Raw genomic sequence first — 21,459 nt, forward strand, 5'->3', positions numbered from 1 at the left:
GTGATTGCCAGGAGCATTGAGACCCTCTCTAGTTGCTTACGTCCTTTGATCTTGAGCTCTTTTGGGAGTAGGTGGACTCTCAAATGAATGAGTATGGTTTCTAGTTTTATGTAACATTTTTGTAGGAAAATTTCACAAATAGAATGAGTTTGGGTTAAAATCATGAATGGGAGGGGAAAGACCATAAAACCATAAGACAAAGGAGCAGAAGTCGGCCAATTGGCCCATTGAGTCTGCTCCGCCATTTTATCATGAGCTGATCCATTCTCCCATTTAGTCCCACTCTCCCGCCTTCTCACCATAACCTTTGATGCCCTGGCTACTTAGATACCTATCAATCTCTGCCTTAAATACACCCAATGACTTGGCCTCCACTGCTGCCCATGGCAACAAATTCCATAGATTCACCACCCTCTGACTAAAAAAATTTCTTCGCATTTCTGTTCCAAAGAAAAGAAGACAAGATTGGGAGTACATTTTAGGCCCCAAGAATATGTCCTCTCAATGGGGCAGTGCGTCAATGGGGAAATATCTGGGGTATGTTGGAAGGGGACTGCAACTGTCATCGAGATTTTAATTTACATATTGATAGACAATCTAATCTGGCCAGGGAATCATAGAGGAACAATCTGTGGGTTGCCTCAGCAATTGCTCCTTTGAACAATATGTTATGGAACCAGCCCAGGAATAAGCTATTTTAAACTTGAGCATGCATAATGAGGAAGAATTAATAAAAGATCATATAGTTATAGATCCCCTAGGAGCTGCAAGCAGATAAAATTCCAGATGCCATTTGAAGAGAAACACCACAAGACCTAAACCACTGTTTTCTACTTTTAAAAAACACCTAAAATGACACAAAGGTGAAGTTGTCCAATGAGGACTGGTGATTGGAAATATAACTTATGGAATAGGTCAGTAGATGAACAGCAGCAGGTATACTAAAAGCTGTTCCATGATGCTCAGCAGGAATTTATCCCAATTAGAAAGAGGGGTTCCATGAGAAAGAGGCCCAATCTGTGATTAACATGGGAGGTTTGGGATAATGTTAAATTAACTGAAGGACACACAAAGTGACAAGGGCAGATGTTAGACCAAATGACTGGGAAGATTTTATGCTCCAGCAATGTAATATTAAAAAGCTCATAAGAAGGAGAAATTTTGACTTTGAGAGAATACTTGGGTGTAATATCAAAACAAAATGAAAGCATTTCTATGACTATATAAATAATAAGAAGGTAGTTAAGGTGGACTGCTGGAAAACATATCGAGTAAATTAATAACAGGAAATAAAGAAATGACAAAGAAGAGAACATCTGCAGATGCTGGTAATATGAGCAACACACACAAAATGCTGGAGGAACTCAACAGGCCAGGCAGCATCTATGGAAAAAAGTACAGTAGACATTAATCTACTCAGCATTTTTTCTCCAGTGCTGTCGTAAGGTTTCGGCCCGGAATGTTGACTAGACTTTTTTCCATAGATGCTGCCTGGCCTGCTGAGTTCCTCCAGCATTTTGTGTGTGTTGATAAGGAAATGACAAATATGTTATATTAATATTTTCATCATTTTCATTATGGAGGACACTACAAATATCCCTAAATCAACAAGAGGACATAATTTCAAATAACAAGAAGGAGCTTGTAAGAATCCAAATCACAAGGGATTAAGTATTACAGAAAATCACGAGGCATATGATGAACTAATTTCCTGTACCCAAAAACAGAGTATGGACCTATTAGTTTTTTAAAAACTCACTAAATTCTAGAAAGGTATTATAAGATATGAAAATAACCAATTGTTCAAGCTGAAGGCAAGGTAATATACCCGTAAGCTAGTCAGTGTATTACCTATTGTTGACAAAAAACTAGAGCCAATAATCAAAGCAGCAATAACTAACTATTTAGCAAAACTGAATCTATTCAAATGTAGTCATGTGGCTTTATCAAAGGTAAGTCATGTTTGACGATTCTTCCTGCAACGTTTGACACTGTAACAGGGAGAACGGAGAGAGGAAACCGATTGATATAAGTTATTTAGATTTCCCAAAAGGCATTTGACAAGGTGCCATATTAGAGGTTTTTGCATAAGTTACTAGTCTAAAGGAATAGTGTACGTTAGCATGGATGGAAAACTGGCTGTTGCAGGGAAAACAAAGATTTGGAGGGATGTTCGTAGTGGAGAACCCCAGTAATTGCTTCTCAGATTCTTCATCACTTGCCATTTTCATGAATGACCCGGAGGAGTGAACATATGTTAGGTTTCCAAGTGTGCCAGTGATATGAAAATAGAAAGGCACATTCTGATTCTGCGACAGCATAGAGGCAGATCCAGCGATTAGAGTGAAAACCTGGAGAAGTAGTCAGTGAAGAATCAGATAAATGTGTTGTGATACAATATTTTAATATATGAAAAGATATAAAACTGATACATATAAATTGCTTATTGATGTTCTTTCAGTGATAAGTCATACACGGTTATTCAACTTTTCCAATATTGTATTCCACAAATTATTATAGACAGATTTAATTAATGAAGCACTTACTGTTAATTTTTATTTTTTCTTGGCAGCCAGTACACAAGCGCAATACATCTGTCACCTTCCAAAATACTTTATTCTAATAGTGATACCTTTGTGCTTTAGAGTCTCCAAATTATTTCGAGAAGTTTAAAAAAAATTGTCCCAAATACATATTTCATGCTAATCACGGTCTTCATGTGGAAATATCGAAGACTAAATATATTCTGTTCTTTAAATGATCCTGTTGATTTAGTCATTTACTTCTTCAATTAAAATGAAGCCCCAACTTGACTCTAAATCCAATCACCCATCACCCCTCTCCTCTCAACAAAGAAATTAATTGATAAAAATACAGAAAACGTAAATTTTCCAATTTTTGCCAAGTCATCATTTTGGCTATGCACCTGAAAATGAAACAGTAACTAAGGTTCTTCACTTCCTTTTAGTCATAGTTGGTCTGAGAGGCAGTACTGCTTCCACCCACTCACAGGGTCTGGATATCATGCCCTTCCAGAGAGCTGCCTCTTCTTCACTCGAGTCCATCCAATCCACGTTTTGCCCATAGCTATTCCCTACGTGAAAAGAAACATGTATGTAATAGGCTTGCACCATTCACCAGCCTCACCTGCTCAATGAATTACTCCAAAGAGTAGTCAATCACCTGATTATTCAGGAATGGGACTTGCAACTGTCTAGTTAAGAGGGAGGTGAGGGCTACAATCAAAAATTATTGAAAGAACCTTAATTCCATTTGCTAATCTTCATGTATTGAATTTTATTAACCTAAAATATGACAGAGTCATAGAGAGATACAACATGGAGAAACTCATTCTTTGACCCACCAAGTCGACACTGACCATATACCTTCAACCACCCATATTCACTATCCTACAATAATCCCATTTTTGGTCCAAAGTTGTCATTAATTTCTCAGATTCTACCACTTATCGACACAATAGGAGAACTCAGTGACCAATTAGTCCACCAACCCAGTTTTTTAATGATTCTGTTATATTTCTTTGTTTCACTGTGCAGGTCTGCAAGAAAATGAATCTCAGTGTTGTACGTGGTGACAAATCTGTACTTTGATAATAAATTTACTTTGAATTTATTAATTTGAACTTTGAACCTGCACATTTTTGGGAAACAAGAACATCTGGAGGAAAGCCATGAAGTCACAGGGAGAATATGCTTACTTAACGTCAGTACAGAAACTGCTTCCTTAGCACTGTGAGGAAGTGATTTGAGTAGAATCACCAATGTGCCACCGCTATATTTATTCTTTGTTGCATTATTTCAGAAAATGATTAGAATGCAAAACTGTAGTATATGTTATAGCAAATGGTATTGATTTAAGGAGAAGCTTAATGGAAACAGGAGGAGGAAGAACAAGAAATAGAGGCAGAGAGAAATTAGTGTGTAGGAGCTTATATGAACATCAACAAGAGCCTTTCTGCTTTAAATTACTTCTATGCAACATTGCAATTATGAATTCATAGTTAGCTAATATTCTTACTTCCTAACAACCTTAGAATTGACATGGCAATCAACATCACTATATCAGAGAAAACAGCATTAGTTATTAAATTCACCTACTGTTGTACATTTTCCAGGGATTGAATGACCCGTTCTTATTTTCATTTGTTTCAAAGAAAATAATTATGATTTTTTCCCCTCAACAGAGCCAATATAGAGTTATCAAGCACCACTTCAGATAAAATGTACCCTCAAATAACTAAGCTTGTATTTTCTTAAAATGAACTGAATGTAAGAAAAATAGAGTTTGCTTAATCTTGAGATGTTCAGAAATGCTTTATAGATAATAAAACACCTGAAATACAGTCACAGCTGGAATATAGGAATTATGCAATTAACAACCTTCCACAAACAGCAAGATGAAAAGAACTAGATTATTTTTAGTGATAAATATTAGTCATTATTGGGAGGATAGTTTCCTGGCTTCTTTTGGAATTAGTTGTTTGGAATATTTATGCCAAGCCAACTGAAAAGATATGGCATTTTGTTTCATGAAATTGTACTTGTTTTACAGATAATGATCAGGAGAATCGAGGACATTCTGCTGAAGCGCAATAGAATCAGCTTGGGATGTGATTGGTTTATCATGGTCACATTATTGAGGTATAGTGAAAAGTATGTCTTGCATGTTATTTGTACAAATCTATTCATTTGAGGTGGTACAAGGTAAAAAAAATGCAGGATGCAGAATAGTGTGTTACAGTTACAGAGAAAGTCTAGTGCAGATAAACAATAAGGTGCAAGATCATAATGAGGTAGATGGCGAGGTTTAATGTCCATCTTATCATCCTATGGAATGATTCAATAGTCTTATACAGAGGTGTAGAAGCTGCCCTTGGTACATACGGTCAGGCTTTTGTATCTCCTGTCCAATAGAACGGGGGTTCCCAACCATTTTTGCACCGCGGACCGGTTTAATATTGACAATATTCTTGCGGACCAGCTGACGGGGGTTGGGGGGGCGGGTGGTGATGTTCAAGTAGTGTTGCCAACTTTCTCACTCCCAAATAAGGGACAAAAGTAGCAGTTAAATATGAGACACTTGCGTTTACCCCGAGAAAGACTACCATGACCATGAAGCCTTGCACGGGCACCTGTGTGCGCATGCGTGATTTGCGCATGCTTGTACGTGCCGGTTTTTTTCTACAAATCGGTTTTGTCTTAATCTTCCCGATTCTGTTAAGTGAAACTGCACTGTACATACATTATTTCTACTTTATATGGGCTGTTGTTAAGTAAAACAACACTGTACATACATTATTTCTACTTTATATAGGCTGTGTATCTATCATATCATTCCTGCTTTTACTATATGTTAGTGTTATTTTAGGTTTTATGTGTTATTTGGTAGGTTATTTTTTGGGTCTGGGAACGCTCAAAAATTTTTCCCATAAAAATTAATGGTAATTGCTTCTGTGCTTTACGCCATTTCAGCTTATGAACGGTTTCATAGGAACGCTCTACCTTAGCAGGGGAAATACGGGACAAGGGCGGTCCCGTATGGGACAAACCAATTTAGCCCAATGTACAGGATGTCCCAGCTAATACGGGACAGTTCGCGACCCTATGTTCAAGTTCAACAGTGCGTGACAGGGAATGAGGAAAGGTGCAGCTGACTCATATCGTTTCATATCACTTAATCATATCGTTTCCTCGCGGCCCAGTAGCACATGCTTTGCGGTGGTTGGGGACCACTACGACAGAAGAGGGGAGACGAGGGAATGTGCAGGCTGGGTGGGGTCCTCGCTTGTTCTGGCTGCTTTGTAGAGCCAGTGAGAAGTATAGACAGAGTCCCCAAAGGGGAAGCTGGTTTCTACGATGTTCTGAGCTGTGCCCACAACTCTCTGCAGTCTCTTGCAGTCATGGGTAGAGCTGTTGAGAGCAGTTCCGTACCAAGCTGGAAGGCATCCACCCTGGATACTTTCTATGGTGCAGTGATAAAAATTGGTAAAGACTGACAGGGACATGCCAAATTTCTTTAGCCTCCAGAGGAAGTAGAGGCATTGCTGAACTTCCTTGGCGATCGCGTCTACGTGGTTGGACCAGGACAGGCTAATGTTTATTCTCAACCTTTTCAACCTCTGCACTACCGATGGACATAGAGCACGTACACTGCCCCCTTACTGAAGCAAGTGAAAAACTCCTTTGTTTTGCTGATATTGAGAGAAAGGTTGTTTCTATGACAACCTGCTACTAAGCTCTCTATCTCCTTCCTGTACTCCGACTCATGGTTATTGAGGTACGGCCCACTACAACGACATCATCTGCAAGCTTGTAGATGGAGTTAGAGCAGAATCTGGCCACAGAGTCAGGAGTGTACAGAGAGTAGAATAGGGGCTCAGGACACAACCTTGTGGAGCAATTAGACTTGAAGACTGCTTAAAGCATTAAAGGCCATGGCACTCTTCACTGGAGTTACAGAAAGCATGTACGTACATTCAACAACTAAAGGCTGTGCCATTGTAGTAGCAACTTGCGGGAAAATAAAGTCAGAAATTTTGTGTTTAAACATTGTTTTTCCATCATACAGATCTAGGTCAATGAGATGAAAATCTTCATTGTTTGTTTCAAACGTACCATTGAAATTATTTTGGTTCTTCATTGCTATTGCATTAATCACAGAACATTTATCATTACAATAAAGTGCAGTGGGAAGGGAAATGTCTCATTAATTTAGCAGGGCTGATCTGGATCTTTATCGCAGTAGGGAATGAGATTTACTTTCTATCTAGGTTATATTACACCTGACCTGAGAGCGCTATCCCTCGATCCTACCTCAAAATTACTACAAAACTTCTTAGTTAATTTAAGTATTTTAAAAGTTAAAGGAAAATATTGAAGCAGAATCTTATGAAGAGTTATTTGACGACTGTAACAGTTTCTTAAATTAATTGCAAGACTGGGAAATGGGGATTTGAAATAGTTTGCCGCATAGAGCTGTGTAACATACTGCAATAGTAACGTGAAATAGGTAAAGTTTCCCCAGAGGAAAAATGTCTTACAAGAGCGCAAGACTCACTGATCAGAAGGATAGGTAAATAGAGAAGTTTCCCGGATAATGCAATTAAGAATATTTTGGATGAGGTGAAAACTGTACAGTTAAAGTGACACTTTTCAAGAAATATTTTTATCAGCTTTCTGATTCTGTTCTTCACAGCATTACAGAATGTTTCAAGCAAACTGTAGCCAGAATATTGTAACTCAGATTTTTATTACCTGTGCCCAGATTAAGCCGAATTCCTCCAAGAAACTGATTGGTAAATGTTTCATGGTCCCAAATGGATAATTCTGCAGAGGCTTCCATTATTTCATCCAGTCTGAATCCATCATATACCATGGTGTGATTGTAGATGGGGTTTAGGGATTTCTTCACCACTCGAGTCTTCTGCCTGCTCTTCTTCCTAGTGTCAGGTAAAATATAACTGGAAAAAAACTAGCAATGAGAAACTAATACAAAACAGGTTTAGTCCTGATACTAAATTCAATAGCAATTCATTTATGTTGAGGCATCATGGGGACGAAGTTGAAGTTCAAACTCTACTAAACATATTGCATGTTACCTAACACAGTAGCTCAGTTATTAGGAACACGTACTCCTTAATGAAATATTTAATCAGCCGATCAGGTGGCAGGAAATTAATACGTGAAAGCATTCAGATATGCTCAGGAGGTTCAGTTATTGTTCAGACCAGACATCAGAATGGAAAAGAAATGAGATCTAATTGACTGACTGTGGAATGACTTGGTGCCAGGCAGGATGGTTTGAGGATCTCAGAAACTGATGATCTCCTGGGATTTTCACACACAACATTCTCTAGAGTTTACAGAGAAAGGTGTAATAAAATAAGAAATATCCAGTGGGTGGCAGTTCTGTGGGTGAAAACAGCTTGTTAAAGAGAGAGGTCAGAGGAGAATTACCAGACCGGTTCAGGCTGGATGGAAGGCAACACTAATTCAAATAACAATGCGTTGCAACAGTAGTGTGCAGAACAGCATCTCTGAATGCACAGCAGCCTTGAAGTGGATGGACTACCACAGCAGAAAATCATGAACATAGGGCCATTGGCCATTAGGTACAGGAGGTACCTAATAATGTGGCCACTGAGTGTAGATGTCAATGTAAAATGGACAAGAGTTGCATCACCTTATCTATTGTTTCTGCAATCTGCTCATATAACAGAGATATAAAATATTTTTATAGACAAAACCTAATGAAATTCAGTATTTTACAAATTATAGCCTTTACATAGCTTCACACATGCGAAACAAGGCACATTAATCTGTTCCAGAAAAGTCACTATATATTCTCCAATGTGCTTGGCCAGCAGAGTTTTTCTGAATTTTTCACCTTTTATCTTCTGAAAGTCTGATTTAATTCCTCACATCTGTGCTCACTTATTTATTTGCAATACACAGAGAACAAGACGAGCGGTTAGAATCTCACCACTCTAAAATATATTCACCCACTTCTTTTCTTTCCAGAATCAATTTATAATGCAGCTGCGTTTAGCTTAATACCGAAAGGCATATTTTGGTGTCTTTTCCACATAATTACACTCAATAAGAGTACAATGTTGGTCGGAAACACACTGTTAGTTTTTCCCTACCTAGTTCATTGCTGGCTTTATAACAGACCTGGTTTCAAGGTGACATTGGCAAGATTTAAGAAATAAATTCAATTCAGTGACAAGTGATGTCAATATAATTTTGACCTGATCACCTGATTCATAACGTTCCCTACTTGTGAAAGCAGAAACTGATATAAAACCTAAGACAAGATTTCAAGGCTTATTTAAAGGAAACATAGAAAACCTACAGCCAATACAGCCCCTTCGGCCCACAATGCTATGCCAAACACGTCCCTACCTTAGAAATTACCTAGGGTTACCTATAGCCCTCTATTTTTCTGAGCTCCATGTACCTGCCCAGGAGCCCCTTAAAAGACCCTATCGTATCCACCTCCACCACTGTTGCCGGCAGCCCATTCCAGGCACTTAACACTCTCTGCATAAAAAACTTACCCTTGACATTTCCTCTGTACCTACTTCCAAGAACCTTAAAACTGTGCCCTCTTGTGCTAGCCATTTCAGCCCTGGGAAAAATCCTCTGACTATCCACATGATCAAAGCCTCTCACTTCTTATACACCTTGAAAGCAATGGGTCACAGGTAGAATTTGCCAATTGCACAAAGATGGCAACCGAGGTCAAAGTTGAACTTGTGTCCCAAATAACTATCATGCCATCCTTTCATCCTCAAGGGTAGAAACCATATTCAAAAATACTACTTAAAGGTGATACTACTTAAAGAAGAAAGATGGAGGGGTAGGCAGTTTTGAGGAAGTAGAGGCTACAGAAGGATTTAGACAGATGAGGAGAGTGGGCAAAGAAATGGGAGAAGGTGTCAGGAAGTGTATGGTCATGCACTTTGGTAGAAGAAATGAAAGGGTTGACTATTTTCTAAATAGAGAGAAAATACAAGAAAACTGAGGCACAAAGGGACTTGGTAGTCCTTGTGCAGGATTCCCTGAAGGTTAATTTGCAAGTTGAGTCTGTATTGAGGAAGGCAAATGCAAAGTTAACATTAATTTCAAGAGAACTAGAATATAAAAGCAAGGATGCAATGTTAAGACTTTGTTAAGCACTGGTGAGGCCTCACTTGGAGAGTGAGCAGATTTGGGCTCCTTATCTTAGAAAGGATGTGCTGAACCTGGACAAGACTCAAAGAAGGTTCACAAAGATGATTCCAGGATTGAATGGTTTGTCAGCTGATGAGCATTTGATAACTGTGGGCCTGTACTCACTGGAATTCAGAAGAATGAGGGATGACTTCACTGAAACCTTTCGAATGGTGAAATTCCTTGATAGAGAGGATGTGGAGAGGATGTTTCCTATGGCGGAACAGCTTAAGACCAGAGGACACAGCCTCAGAATAGAGTGGCATCCTTTTCAAATGGAGATGCAGAGGAGCTTCTTTAGCCAGAAAGTGGTGAATCTGTGGAATTGTTTGCCACAGGCTGCTGTGGAAGCAAAGTCTTGATGTATATTTAAGGCAGAAGTTGATAGATTCTTGACTGGTCAGGGCATGATGGGATACGGGGAGAAGGCAGGAGACTGGGGCTGAGAGGAAAATTGGATCAGCCATGAATAAATTGCAGAGCAGACTTGAAGGGCCAAATGACCTAATTGTGCTCTTATATCTTATGGTCCTACGGTCTTAAGGCTTCTGAACAGCTAAATCTTTTTCACCATTTTAACATACATTTGTCTAAAATTCCTAAAATATGAATGAGAAGTCAAAGAGAGTTGTAACTGGAGTGAGAAAAAAAAATTGAAACATACTGAAGGAAATTCTTATGATCTTGTTGGAAATTATATTAATGTTTTCTCAGGAAATGTGGACCAGTGCTTGAAGAGATGCATCAGCAGATGGCAATACACTAAAGGGTATACACTATATAGTGACAATTTCACAGCCAACTAGATGAGTTGGTGATTCCCCTGTCAGCCAAGCTTGGTAACCACTCTATGGGAAAGTGACAGAGTTTGAATGAATTTATGCACATAATTTATTTACAATTAACATCACTGATAGCATTTTTCCTGCTTTTATTGGGAGAAGTGACTGAAGTCTTGAGCTTTCTCTATTTTCCAAACTCTGCCTGTGAGTAAATTAACTTTGCTGTACAATACATTGCTAAGATCAGTTATCCTACAGCAACTCCAATTCATTGAAAACATACAAAGCTTTGGTGATCTGTTTGTTACCTCAGCTCCGTTTTGTGGTTTATCTAATGCCAATTTTTTACTCCCTTGCTTATCAAATATTTGTCTACCTCTGCCTCAACCATACTTAAAGACCTCCTTGTTATTTCTGTCATAAATAGCCAACCTGTTATTTTTGGAGAGTAACCCCTTCGAAAGGATATATCACTATATCCAATGTGTCAGAACCTACTTGGATCCTCTCTATGTTTTAATAAAGTTACCTCTCATTCTTCTAACTGTACAAGTCAAGACAACCTGCCCATTTCAGCTACTAGTCTAATAAACTAAATTGCTTCTGATGCATTAATATTATTTCAGACTGCACTGTACAGTCTAGTACAGACTGGTTCTAGAACAGTACTAGTACTAGATCATCATCATTATGTACTATGTCGTATGACTTTCTATGACCGTGATTGTTCCTGGCAAATATTTCTACTGAAGTGGTTTGCCATTACCTTCTTCTAGGCAGTGTCCTTACAAGACAGGTAACTCCAACCATAATCAATTTTCATCAGAGCTTGTCTGCCAGGCGTCAGTGCTCACATAACTAGGACTTATCTCCTCCCTGCCACCCAGTTATCTTATATAACTGAAGTAAAACATCCTAATTTTAGTTATTAATTCCCCCGGCAATAAATGATAACATTCTGTGAGATTTTTTTTTCTCATTACGAGCTGTGCCTGTTACCAGACTGTTGTGAACCATGTACCGGGTCACCCAAATCTCTTGGCATCTCAGAGTTCTCGAATCTCTTGCCATTTTAGAGAATATGCTTCATTTTGTTTTTGCCAAGCTGACAGTTTCACATTTTTCCACATTGTACTTCATTTGTTAGATTTTTGCCCAAATATTTAGCCGATTTATACCCCTCTGTATCCTCCTCATGTTCTCTTCACAATTTATTTTTCTATCCATCTTAGGGCTATTAGCAAATTTTAACAGTTATGTATTCAGTGCCATCATAAGAGTCATTCATATAAATGAAAGAGAAAAAAAACAAGGTCCTAGCATCAACTCCTGTGGCACACCATCAGAACAAAAGATCATTTCTGTTTGCTGCCAAGTATTGTGTGGGGGTTTGGCTTATTTGCCAGTTGAAAGCCACTTCCACATGTTGGTCGATGATTGGCCCATTTTAAAGTTACAGGGACTCTTTCCCATTGGTTGGCTTGATTTCCGGTTTTAAGCATCTCAGGAACTTAAGATTAGCACATGCGGGAGGCTCTCTTTCCTTTGTCCACAGGGCATGCTTCACAGAGCCACTGGAAAGTATGCTCCAGACCTGGAAGGTCCACACACACTCTTAGCTAAGTGTTTGTTTTTTGAATATTCAGTTATGTAGTTCGTGATTAAGTACCTTGAGCAAGGCACTTAATCACACATTGCTCTGCGACGACAAGCTGTATGGGTCCTAATGCCCCTCTCTTGGACAACATTGGTGTCGTGGAGAGGGGAGACTTGTAGCATGGACAACTGCCGATCTTCCATACAACCTTGCCCAGGCCTGTGCCCTGGAGAGTGAAGACTTTCCAGGTGCAGATCCATGGTCTCGCAAGACTAACGGATGCCCCACCAAGTTTGTGTAACTTGGGGGCACTTAGATGTTTGGTCAAGCCTTTTACTGTTTGTAAGTAAATGATTAATATGCTTGTTTGTAATTAGTGTCTTCAGTCTCACTCAGCAAATCCACAAACCTGCTTCCACATTACACCATGCGAGTATAAATCTCCTCCTGCATCATTATTTTACACAATAACCTTTGATGTGACACCTTATTAAGTGCCCGGCAATTTTAGTACATGCACCCAACATGTTGAAAGAACTTCATTAACTTAGCCAAACCTGGTTTCTTTCACAAAACACATTGACTTTGCCATATTTTCCCAAATATCCTACTATAACATTTTTATTAATTGCTTCTAACATTTTTCCACTGTTAAGTTACTCTAGTTCCATTTTTTTTTAACATTAAGAGATTCACACTGACTATTTAACTGCCCCTGAACCCAGTGAACTGAGGGAAAATTAAACCCACCACATTAACTATATAGAAACATAGAAAACCTACAGCACAATACAGGTCCTTCAGTCCACAAAGCTGTGCCGAACATGTCCTTACCTTAGAAATTAACTTGTGTTACCCATAGCCCTCTATTCTTCTGAGTTCCATGTACCTGAGGCTCCAAAGGTAGTCATAGCCGAAGGGTGGTAGTGGGGATGAGCTCCCACTGCTAAACAAGTGCTCTTCATGGCGTGTGTTTCAAACAGCCTCTGACAACCAAGTCCAACTCCTGGTCTTCACGTGTGGCATAGTTTTTATGCCCGACGGAGCTGTTCTCACTGAGAGGACCAGTTGTTCTGGGCAGATGGGGCTCGTTAACCACGGATGGTATCTCATCTAGGAGAGGGAAAACTCCGATTTCAAACCTCCGCTGCCTTGCGACTATACCCGCTCACGGGAAAGGCTTTGGGAGTAAACCCCGGAGTCGGAGTCCCGAAGGCAGCTGACTGCCGTACCCAGCACCGGCACGGCAACTCCTGTGATGCTGCTGGCACCAAACCGTACCCACTTTCATCATTCCTTTGGACCTGTCATCAGCATGGAGAGGGGGTCCCACTGCATGGGCAACAGACGGATCTCCATATCAACTCTGCCCTGGCTTTCGCCCTGGGGAGGCCACTCCCCAGTGACTACCAGATGCGCAGTACCCATGGTCGACCACAACCGACGGAGGACACACACACACATGTACCTGTCCAGGAGTCTCTTAAAAGATCCTATCGTATCTGCCTCCACCACCGTCGTGATGAAACAAAAGTTGACGAATCCTCTGATCGTCACAAACAACTTCTTGTAAGAGCCGAGGATGAGGTGTCCATCAGGATCCAGAGTTGTCAGGCCCCAGTTCCAACAGTTTGCTTAATATCATAGCTTTGATGATTGAATATTTCCAAAGCTCTTCTCTCCCTCCCTCCCAATCCCAAATTTACAAGTATTCCTGTGATGTTACTTAGATCCTCTTTAATGAAGACTGATGGGAAAATATTTGTTTAATTTATCTGTCATCCCTTGTTTTCTCTTATTAATTGACTAAATCAGCACTGTTAATAAAACTACTGAAACTATGAAATTGATTCTTTTAAACATTATAATCTCTGTAAATCCCAGGAATAAGGGATTTATGAATGAGGTACTGGAGGATTGGAAGAGAGCTAATGTTGTTCCTCTGTTAAACAAAGGTTCTAAAAATAAACCTGGAAACTATAGGCTGGTGAGCCTGACATCAATAGTGGGAAAGTTATGAGTATTTGGATAGACATAGACTGATTAGGGAGTCACCTTCGCTTTGTGCGTATTAGGTCATGTCCAAGCAATCTTATAGAGTTTTTTGAGGAAGTTTCCAGAAAAGTTGATGAAGGCATGTGAATGGATGTTGTCTACATGGACTTTAGTAAGGCATTTGACAGGGTCCACTGAGGTTGGGTGGGACTACAAACAGAGATCATGGAATAAGGGTAAAAATTTTAAGGGGAACGTGAGTGAAATTTCTTCACTCAGAATCTAGTGAGAGAGTGTAATGAGCTGCCAGTGCAAGTGGTGCATGTGAGCTCACTTTCAACGTTTAAGTGAGGTTGGATAAGTACGTGGATGGTAGGGATATTGAGGACAATGGTCCCAGTGTAGGTCAGTAGGAGTAGGCAGTTTAAATGGTTTGGCATGGACTAGATGGGCTGAAGGGCCTGTTTCTGTGGTGTACTTTTCTATGACAGTATGACTCTAACACACACCCTGCTGTAAACTATGCTTTCGAAGACATGTAGCTTTTAATGCTCAATAATAATCATTACAAGTACCTCTGGAAATCACTGTTGGTATTAATTATATTAGTTGTATTGTATGTAATAGGTAATAGAAGTTACAGTTCTAACACAACTTACCATCTCACAAATGAATCTACACCATCTGGCTTTAATGGTTGTAATCCTATTGCCTCTTTCAGCCATATGTGAACTTCACCAGTTTGTGACTGATACACATCTAAAAAAATTTACAAATGACATAGTATCAGTGAAATTTCATTTGCTTGAAAAGAAAACCATGACATCAACTTCATCACTGAAATGTCAATCATTAGGTTTGTGTATATTCTCATTGAGATCTTCGTGGAGTCGAAACTTACAGTCTTCCTGAACGGTTACCATCTGAACCCTCCCAGCTAAGTTGGTCCTAGAAATGCATGAGCCCACTAACTCTGAAATATACTGGATAACAAACAACTTCTTCCCTCTGTTAGGAACTCCCTGCCACCACCCAGGTCTTATCATGCATGAAGTGCCAGTAATATTATATTGTCTACTGTTTAACTTGTGTTGTAGATGCCTCTTATTATTTATAAAGTTACTAGTGGTAGTATTACTTTATCTGTTGTGTATGTGAGTTATATGTACTGTGTTTTTCACCTTAGTCCAGAGGAACATTATTTCATTTGGTGGTATACATGTGTATGGTTAAATGACAATAAACTGAACTTGAACTTGAAATGCTAGCACATCTGTCACTCAGCTCTTTCACTGGACCGCACATGGAAAACAATGACTATTGCCATCTCCAACTTTTATACTATATTTTATGCCTCCCTGTATCCACCCAGCCAGTCTTGGTATAGTAATAGCAATCACAGCCTTGTGGATGAGATAGGAAAAGGAAAAACTTGGTTTAGAATGTACAGGGCATGATTAGTAAGTTTGCAGAGGACACTTCAATAGGTGATGTTGTAAAAAGTGAAGATGGTATCAGGATTTACAAAGGGATCTTGATTAGGAGGGTCAAGGAACAGTGCAAGTTGTTGCATTTTGGGAAGAGAGATTAAGGTAGAACTTTCATAGTCAACAGTAAGGCCTTGGAGAGTGTTTTAGATCAGACAGACTTAAGAGTACAAGTACAAAGTTCCTTGAATGTGGCGTCACAGGTAGTCAGGGCAGGGAAGAATGTTTTCGGTATCCTGGTTTTATCTGTCGTTGGGTATTGAAGTTGAAATGTTGAGTTGCAATTGACATTGGTGAGGCTACATTTGGAATATTATGTTTAGTTTAGGTCACCCTGCTATAGAACAGATGTCATTAAGCTGGAAGGTTTATAGAATTTTATTGTTGCACTATAGAAAGCATCAGTATCTGGACAAGTCACGGCTTGAATGGCAACAGCTTGCCCATGATCACAAGATACTGTAGCGAGATGTGGACACAGTTCGGCAGATCATGGAAATAAGCCTTCCCTCCATTGACTCTGTCTACTCTTCTTGCTGCCTCGGTAAAGCAGCCAACATAATCAAAGATCCCACTCACCCAGATGTTCCTTCTTCTCCCCTTCACCTCAGAAGATAGAAAAGCCTGAAAGAATGTGCCACTAGTCTCAAACCCAGTTAACACCCCACTGTATTGAAGATATGAAAAGATCAACTCTTGATCTCACAATCTCGCGCAGCCCTCCGGTGAAAATGATATCATTTCCGTTAAATAGGGGCCGTGGACAATTCTGATTTGAGGGAGACAGATGTGAAAGCACAGAGGAACATCTGGAGAAATTTCTGAAATGCCAGTTCGCTGCTGCTGTTACTGCACGGTCGGGAATCTTCTGGAGGGAAGGCCTCAAAATCCCCGGCTTTGACTGCTGTAGGCGACCGAGATTGAGGTCGAATCGTTCGGATAGAGATGGCGCTCGGTACTCAGTGTCGGAGGACTGATCGGAGGCTCGAAGTTTTCGGATGACTCAGAGTCGGACTGTGGTTGGGCATGGCAGGAGAGTTCTTTTCCTTCTCCCGTCTGCGTGAGACGTGGGACATTTGAGAGACTTTGAACTTTTTACTGTGCTCATGGACTGTTCTTCATCAAGTTATGGTGTTGTTGCACTGTTGTAACTATATGTTATAATCATGTGGTTTTGTTAGTTTTTTCAGTCTTGGTCTGTCCTGTGTTTCGTGATATCACACTGGAGGAAATATTGTGTCATTTCTTAATGCATGCATTACTAAGTGACAATAAAAGAGGCCTGCGTGTCTTTATAATCTAACTTGTTATGACCTTGTACCTTAGTGCGCACCTGCACTGCACTTTTTCTGTAACTAACACTTTATTCTCGACTTTGTAATGGTGTTATCTTGTGCTACGACTATGTACTGTTTCAGTTTACTGATCTGTAGAAATAATAAATGATGTTTTTAACTGTACCTCACTACATATGCCAATAATAAAGCAATTTACCAATATTGCTGGGACAGGGGACTGAGTTGCAGCAAGAAGATGAGCAAATTGGGACATGGGATCTTAGAGATGTGTGTAAAATTATGAGGGGCATGTCAATGTGCACAGCTTTTTTCCCAGGGTTGGGGAATCAAGAAATAGAGGGCATTGGTTAAGATAAGAGAAGGGAGAAGTAATAGGGAATTGAGTTGCAACTTTTTCACCCAGAGGGTGGTCAATATGGAATGAGCTGCTGGAACAAGCTGTTGAGGTACATGCATTAACCATATTTAAAAGGTACTTGGAAAGTACCTAAGGTTGTTATAGCTGTGAATAGTTCTGGGGATAAGCCACTACCCAATGTGCTCCCGATATCTATTAAATTCTCCCAACTGCATGCACCTCAAGTAGCCTCTGCCAACCAAGTCCAGTTCCTGGTTTTCACATATGACTTAGCCTGGTACAGTCATTTCTACTGACAGGAGAAGGGACAAAGGCGGGTTACTGGCATCTTAAAACCAGTCGCTTTGGGCAGAGGGGGCTCATCAGCTATAGTTGGCAGCTCATCTTGGAGAAGGAAAACTCTGATCTCAAACCTCCGCTGCCTCGCGGCTATACCCACTCATAGGGAAGGCTTTGGAAGTAAGCCCCAAGGGAAAAATCTGGGATGGGAGTCCCGAAGCCAGTCCTACACCGAGTTCAACATTGACTGGCAGCTCCTGTGACACTGCTGGTGCCAAACTGCATCAGTCTCTGCCGCTCATTTGAGTTCGTCAGATGCGTTGAGAGGGGGAGCTTGCTACATGGGCAACAGCTTGCTCTCCATATCGTACTGTCCTGGCTTGCTTATCTAAAGAGCTAGGACACAAGATCGATGGTTCACCCTGACTGATAGAGGCCTAAGACGTGGACAGGTATACGGATAAAAAAGGATTAGAGGGACATGTGCCAAACGCAGATGAGGTTAGTCTGGATGAAAATCTTACTCAACGTGGTCCATTTGGACTGAACGGCCTGTTTCTTTGCACTAGGACCCTAAAGCTTGACAGCACATTTCTGCTAAAGCCTCATCCATGTCTCCTGAGTCTGGATCAGTCCTCTGGGTGCAGCCCAGGTAAACGGAGGTGGACTGAGATTGTGAGTGATCTGTCTGGGGACTGGGCTGAATGTTGCCTGCAGTTACAGTGCAGCAAATAATCTGGCACTTCACTGAGAGGCACACCCTTGTAACATGCATGTCAGAAAGAGTGCCGGGTGTACACGAGGACTATGTCTAGGGTGTATAAACTGGTTATGTGGCACTTCACTGAGGGGCACACCCTCGTAAGAAAGAATGCCAGGTATACATCAGGGCTATACCTAGGCTGTAGCAATGACAAATAAGCAGTTATCTATTAATTGCTTGATAAAAAAAAATCAATTCCCTTACTAGAGGAATTTAGCAAGTCAGGCAGCGCCTATGGTGGGAAATAAACAATCGATGTTTGGGAAAAATCTTGGCCTGAAATGTTGACGATTTATTCCCCTAGGATCTATTGTGTTTCTAATTGGAACTTCCATGACTGAGCTGCTGTTTGTTCCTGTTGCACATCTGGTTAAACCGGAACACCTCATTAAATTTTGTTTGTCAGGTCTGCTACAAGCCGCATAACACATCCATTACCAACCATACTTGCATTTCAAGTAACTACAGACATGAGGGAACAAGGAACTATTTTCAGATCCAAAACAAAATTTACTGCAGTGTCAAGAGAGAATTCAAAAGCTTTATCTTCAGTTATAACTTAGGCCAATTTCTCATGAGAATAAGCCTCTGTGTTCATTGACTTATTCAACTGCATCATCTTGAATCTTCGGTAAAATTTCCTTTTAACCTTGAATGCCATCATTATAATGGCAAAAGTGGTATTATAGCAAGGGTCACATTGGAATATCATCTTTAATCTGAAACAATTGTAATCTTGAAAAAGGCAATTAAAGTGCAAAACTAGATACTAGTGTTGTATTTTTGAGAGGTGACACAGGTTAAAATGAAGCTTATTCTAATATAGAGTGTGCTACACATAAAATGATCATACTTATCATTCAAAATATTTGTTTCAGATGCCCTGAAACAAGATATTTTGGACATCTGCAGTTCAATTTTTGAACACACTGAAAATTATGGATGGATATTTATGCATTGAATTCATTGATGAAAGACATTGAAAGTTGGCAGGAAATGAAAGCAAGAATACCTGTTGAATTTGCTGGAATATATTTGAGTGCCACGTGGAATTCTCCATGGGTAATGTTTCCTTCAGGTAAACTGGATGCCTGAAAACATACATAAATTGCATCACTGACTACAAAAACGTAACATATAAATATAGACGGCAGTTCTCAGTAAAAATGCATTCGAAATTGTCATTTTTTCCTCAGCGATAAGATGGAAATTTATACAATTCCAACCATTGGAACTGAAATTGCACTTCATTCTCAAATAGTGTAAATTAATCTGGTTGATACCAAGTATATTTTCCACTGAAGGCATGGATACTCAAGTGCATATATTTGCATATACTTCCTTGCCTTTGTGGTTCGTTGTTAATCTTGTGTGTTACAACCAGCAAAAAAAATGGAAACATGGCCTTAGACACGTAGCACTTGCACTAGTTACATTCGTATTTTCTTTCCAAAAATAGGATTTGAAAATCTTAAAGCTGCGTTTTTAATAAGCAAACTATACTCACACAAATTTCAAAATTTGTCCAATTGTGATTACTATTCTCTGTGTTACTTTTTGGCAGATAACAAACATATTACAAAATTATTCAACACTGTAAAGAATTAATTTCCATCTTTTCGGTTCAGAGATTTCTGTCAGAGTTAGCGTATCTGAGTATTAAGTAAACCTTCAGGTGATATAATGAACTGTCTCTAATATGGAAACTAGAAGCAGCTCATGGATGCTTTTGGCAAAGAACAGAGGAATTTTAGAATAGTTGGTTGGGCACCAAAAGGCCATGAAAATGTATTACACTGAGAGTGATATTGCTTCAGAAGAGATATCGGGGGAGTTTCAGTAAACTTATTCATCACATGGGGGATGTATAACAATAATCTCTCAGAATCTCCTCAACATGGCAATTCTTAAATAAGATTGAGAAAAGTATATTTGTCATTCCGGTCTTTGAGAAAAGAGAGGTAGAAAGCGGAGAGCTGTAGATCCATTAGCCTGCCCAGTTATTAAAAAAATTCTTAACATTGGTGTTATTGAACACTACAAAATTTTCATTTGATCAGGAGAGAGGACCAGTACGGATTTATAAATATTATAAATGTTTATATTTACAGTATAAAACTATTTATAAATGATTATAAAGATTTATAAAGGCCTGTTTCCCTTGTTTGGTGCGTAGACAGGCAACAAGGCAGCAACATGGCCTTTGTTGAAGCGAGGATTAGGCCTCAAGCTATGGGCTAGCCTGCTGCTCGACGAGGCACCAGAGGATGTGTAGCATAGTGCCTGTGCTTGGTTGGGGGCTGGACTCTCCCATCGGTGCTGCCCTCCAGTGTCTGACCAGTGGAATGACACACTGGATTGCTGGGAGCTGTCCCGTCAATTTGCATGTTGCTCAGGGTCATAGACTATACGTGTTTTCTTGCATAATGATGTGTGCTTTTTCCTCACTCACTATTTTGAATGTATGTTAAGCACTTGGGCCCCAGAGGAACGCTGTCTCATTCAACTGTATCTGGGTAGGGTTTGAATGATAATGAAACAATTTGATTTGATTTGATTATGTCTGATGAATCTCATTAATCCAATTGATTATTTTGAAGTGATTAAAGTAGAGGACAGGGAAATATCTATGGAGGTGATTTATATAGATTTCCAAAAGGATATTAATTAAGTCACCCAAAAGAGACCGTTAGCTCAAGTTCACTGAATGGGAGAAGTTATTGAAGTAATTATACTAAGTAGCAGTAGTCAGGATATAAAGGTACTTTGTGCAGGTATCCTAAATGATGGGATGTGTTGGGTTAGTGTTGTTCCGCAAGGATTTTTACTGAGGCAGAAACCATTAGCCACATTAGACAGAAGATGAGAAGGAAAAGTCGTTATCTATGTCAACCTCACCACCATGAATGGTTTCACTGGGTCATTATCTTAATAAGTATTTCTGTAATTTATCTGAAGAGAACATTGGCAGATGAATTTGAATCTGGACATAAGAGGTTTACTGAATTACACTACACACTAGTGGATGGCCAAATTGTTAAATTATGAGGGATTTGGCAGTGCAGGAGCTCAGCTGCCTCAGCTCCAGTGCTACTATCTGTGAAACAGTATTAAAGCCAGGACAAACAGGCCCCGGGACAGCCTCTTCCACCAGACCATCAGACTA

General features: G+C 39.8%; 1 protein-coding gene across 2 annotated transcripts in view; it reads right to left on the bottom strand.

Annotated features, from left to right (window-relative positions):
* Positions 1-2,432: 2,432 nt before the first annotated feature.
* LOC140210331 (synaptotagmin-like protein 2) overlaps positions 2,433-21,459 on the bottom strand; it is a 234,409-nt gene continuing 215,382 nt past the window's right edge. For both annotated transcript variants that reach the window (XM_072279214.1, XM_072279207.1), the window contains 4 exons: positions 19,306-19,384; positions 14,768-14,867; positions 7,275-7,480; positions 2,433-3,094 (listed from right to left, as the gene is read on the bottom strand). In XM_072279214.1, coding sequence (XP_072135315.1) covers positions 2,955-3,094; positions 7,275-7,480; positions 14,768-14,867; positions 19,306-19,384 — 525 coding nt within the window. In that variant the 3' untranslated portion in view covers positions 2,433-2,954. The remainder of the gene's footprint in view (positions 3,095-7,274; positions 7,481-14,767; positions 14,868-19,305; positions 19,385-21,459) is intronic.

The sequence above is a fragment of the Mobula birostris genome, chromosome 2, assembly GCF_030028105.1.
Source record: "Mobula birostris isolate sMobBir1 chromosome 2, sMobBir1.hap1, whole genome shotgun sequence".
In the NCBI taxonomy this organism is placed as follows: Eukaryota; Metazoa; Chordata; class Chondrichthyes; order Myliobatiformes; family Myliobatidae; genus Mobula; species Mobula birostris.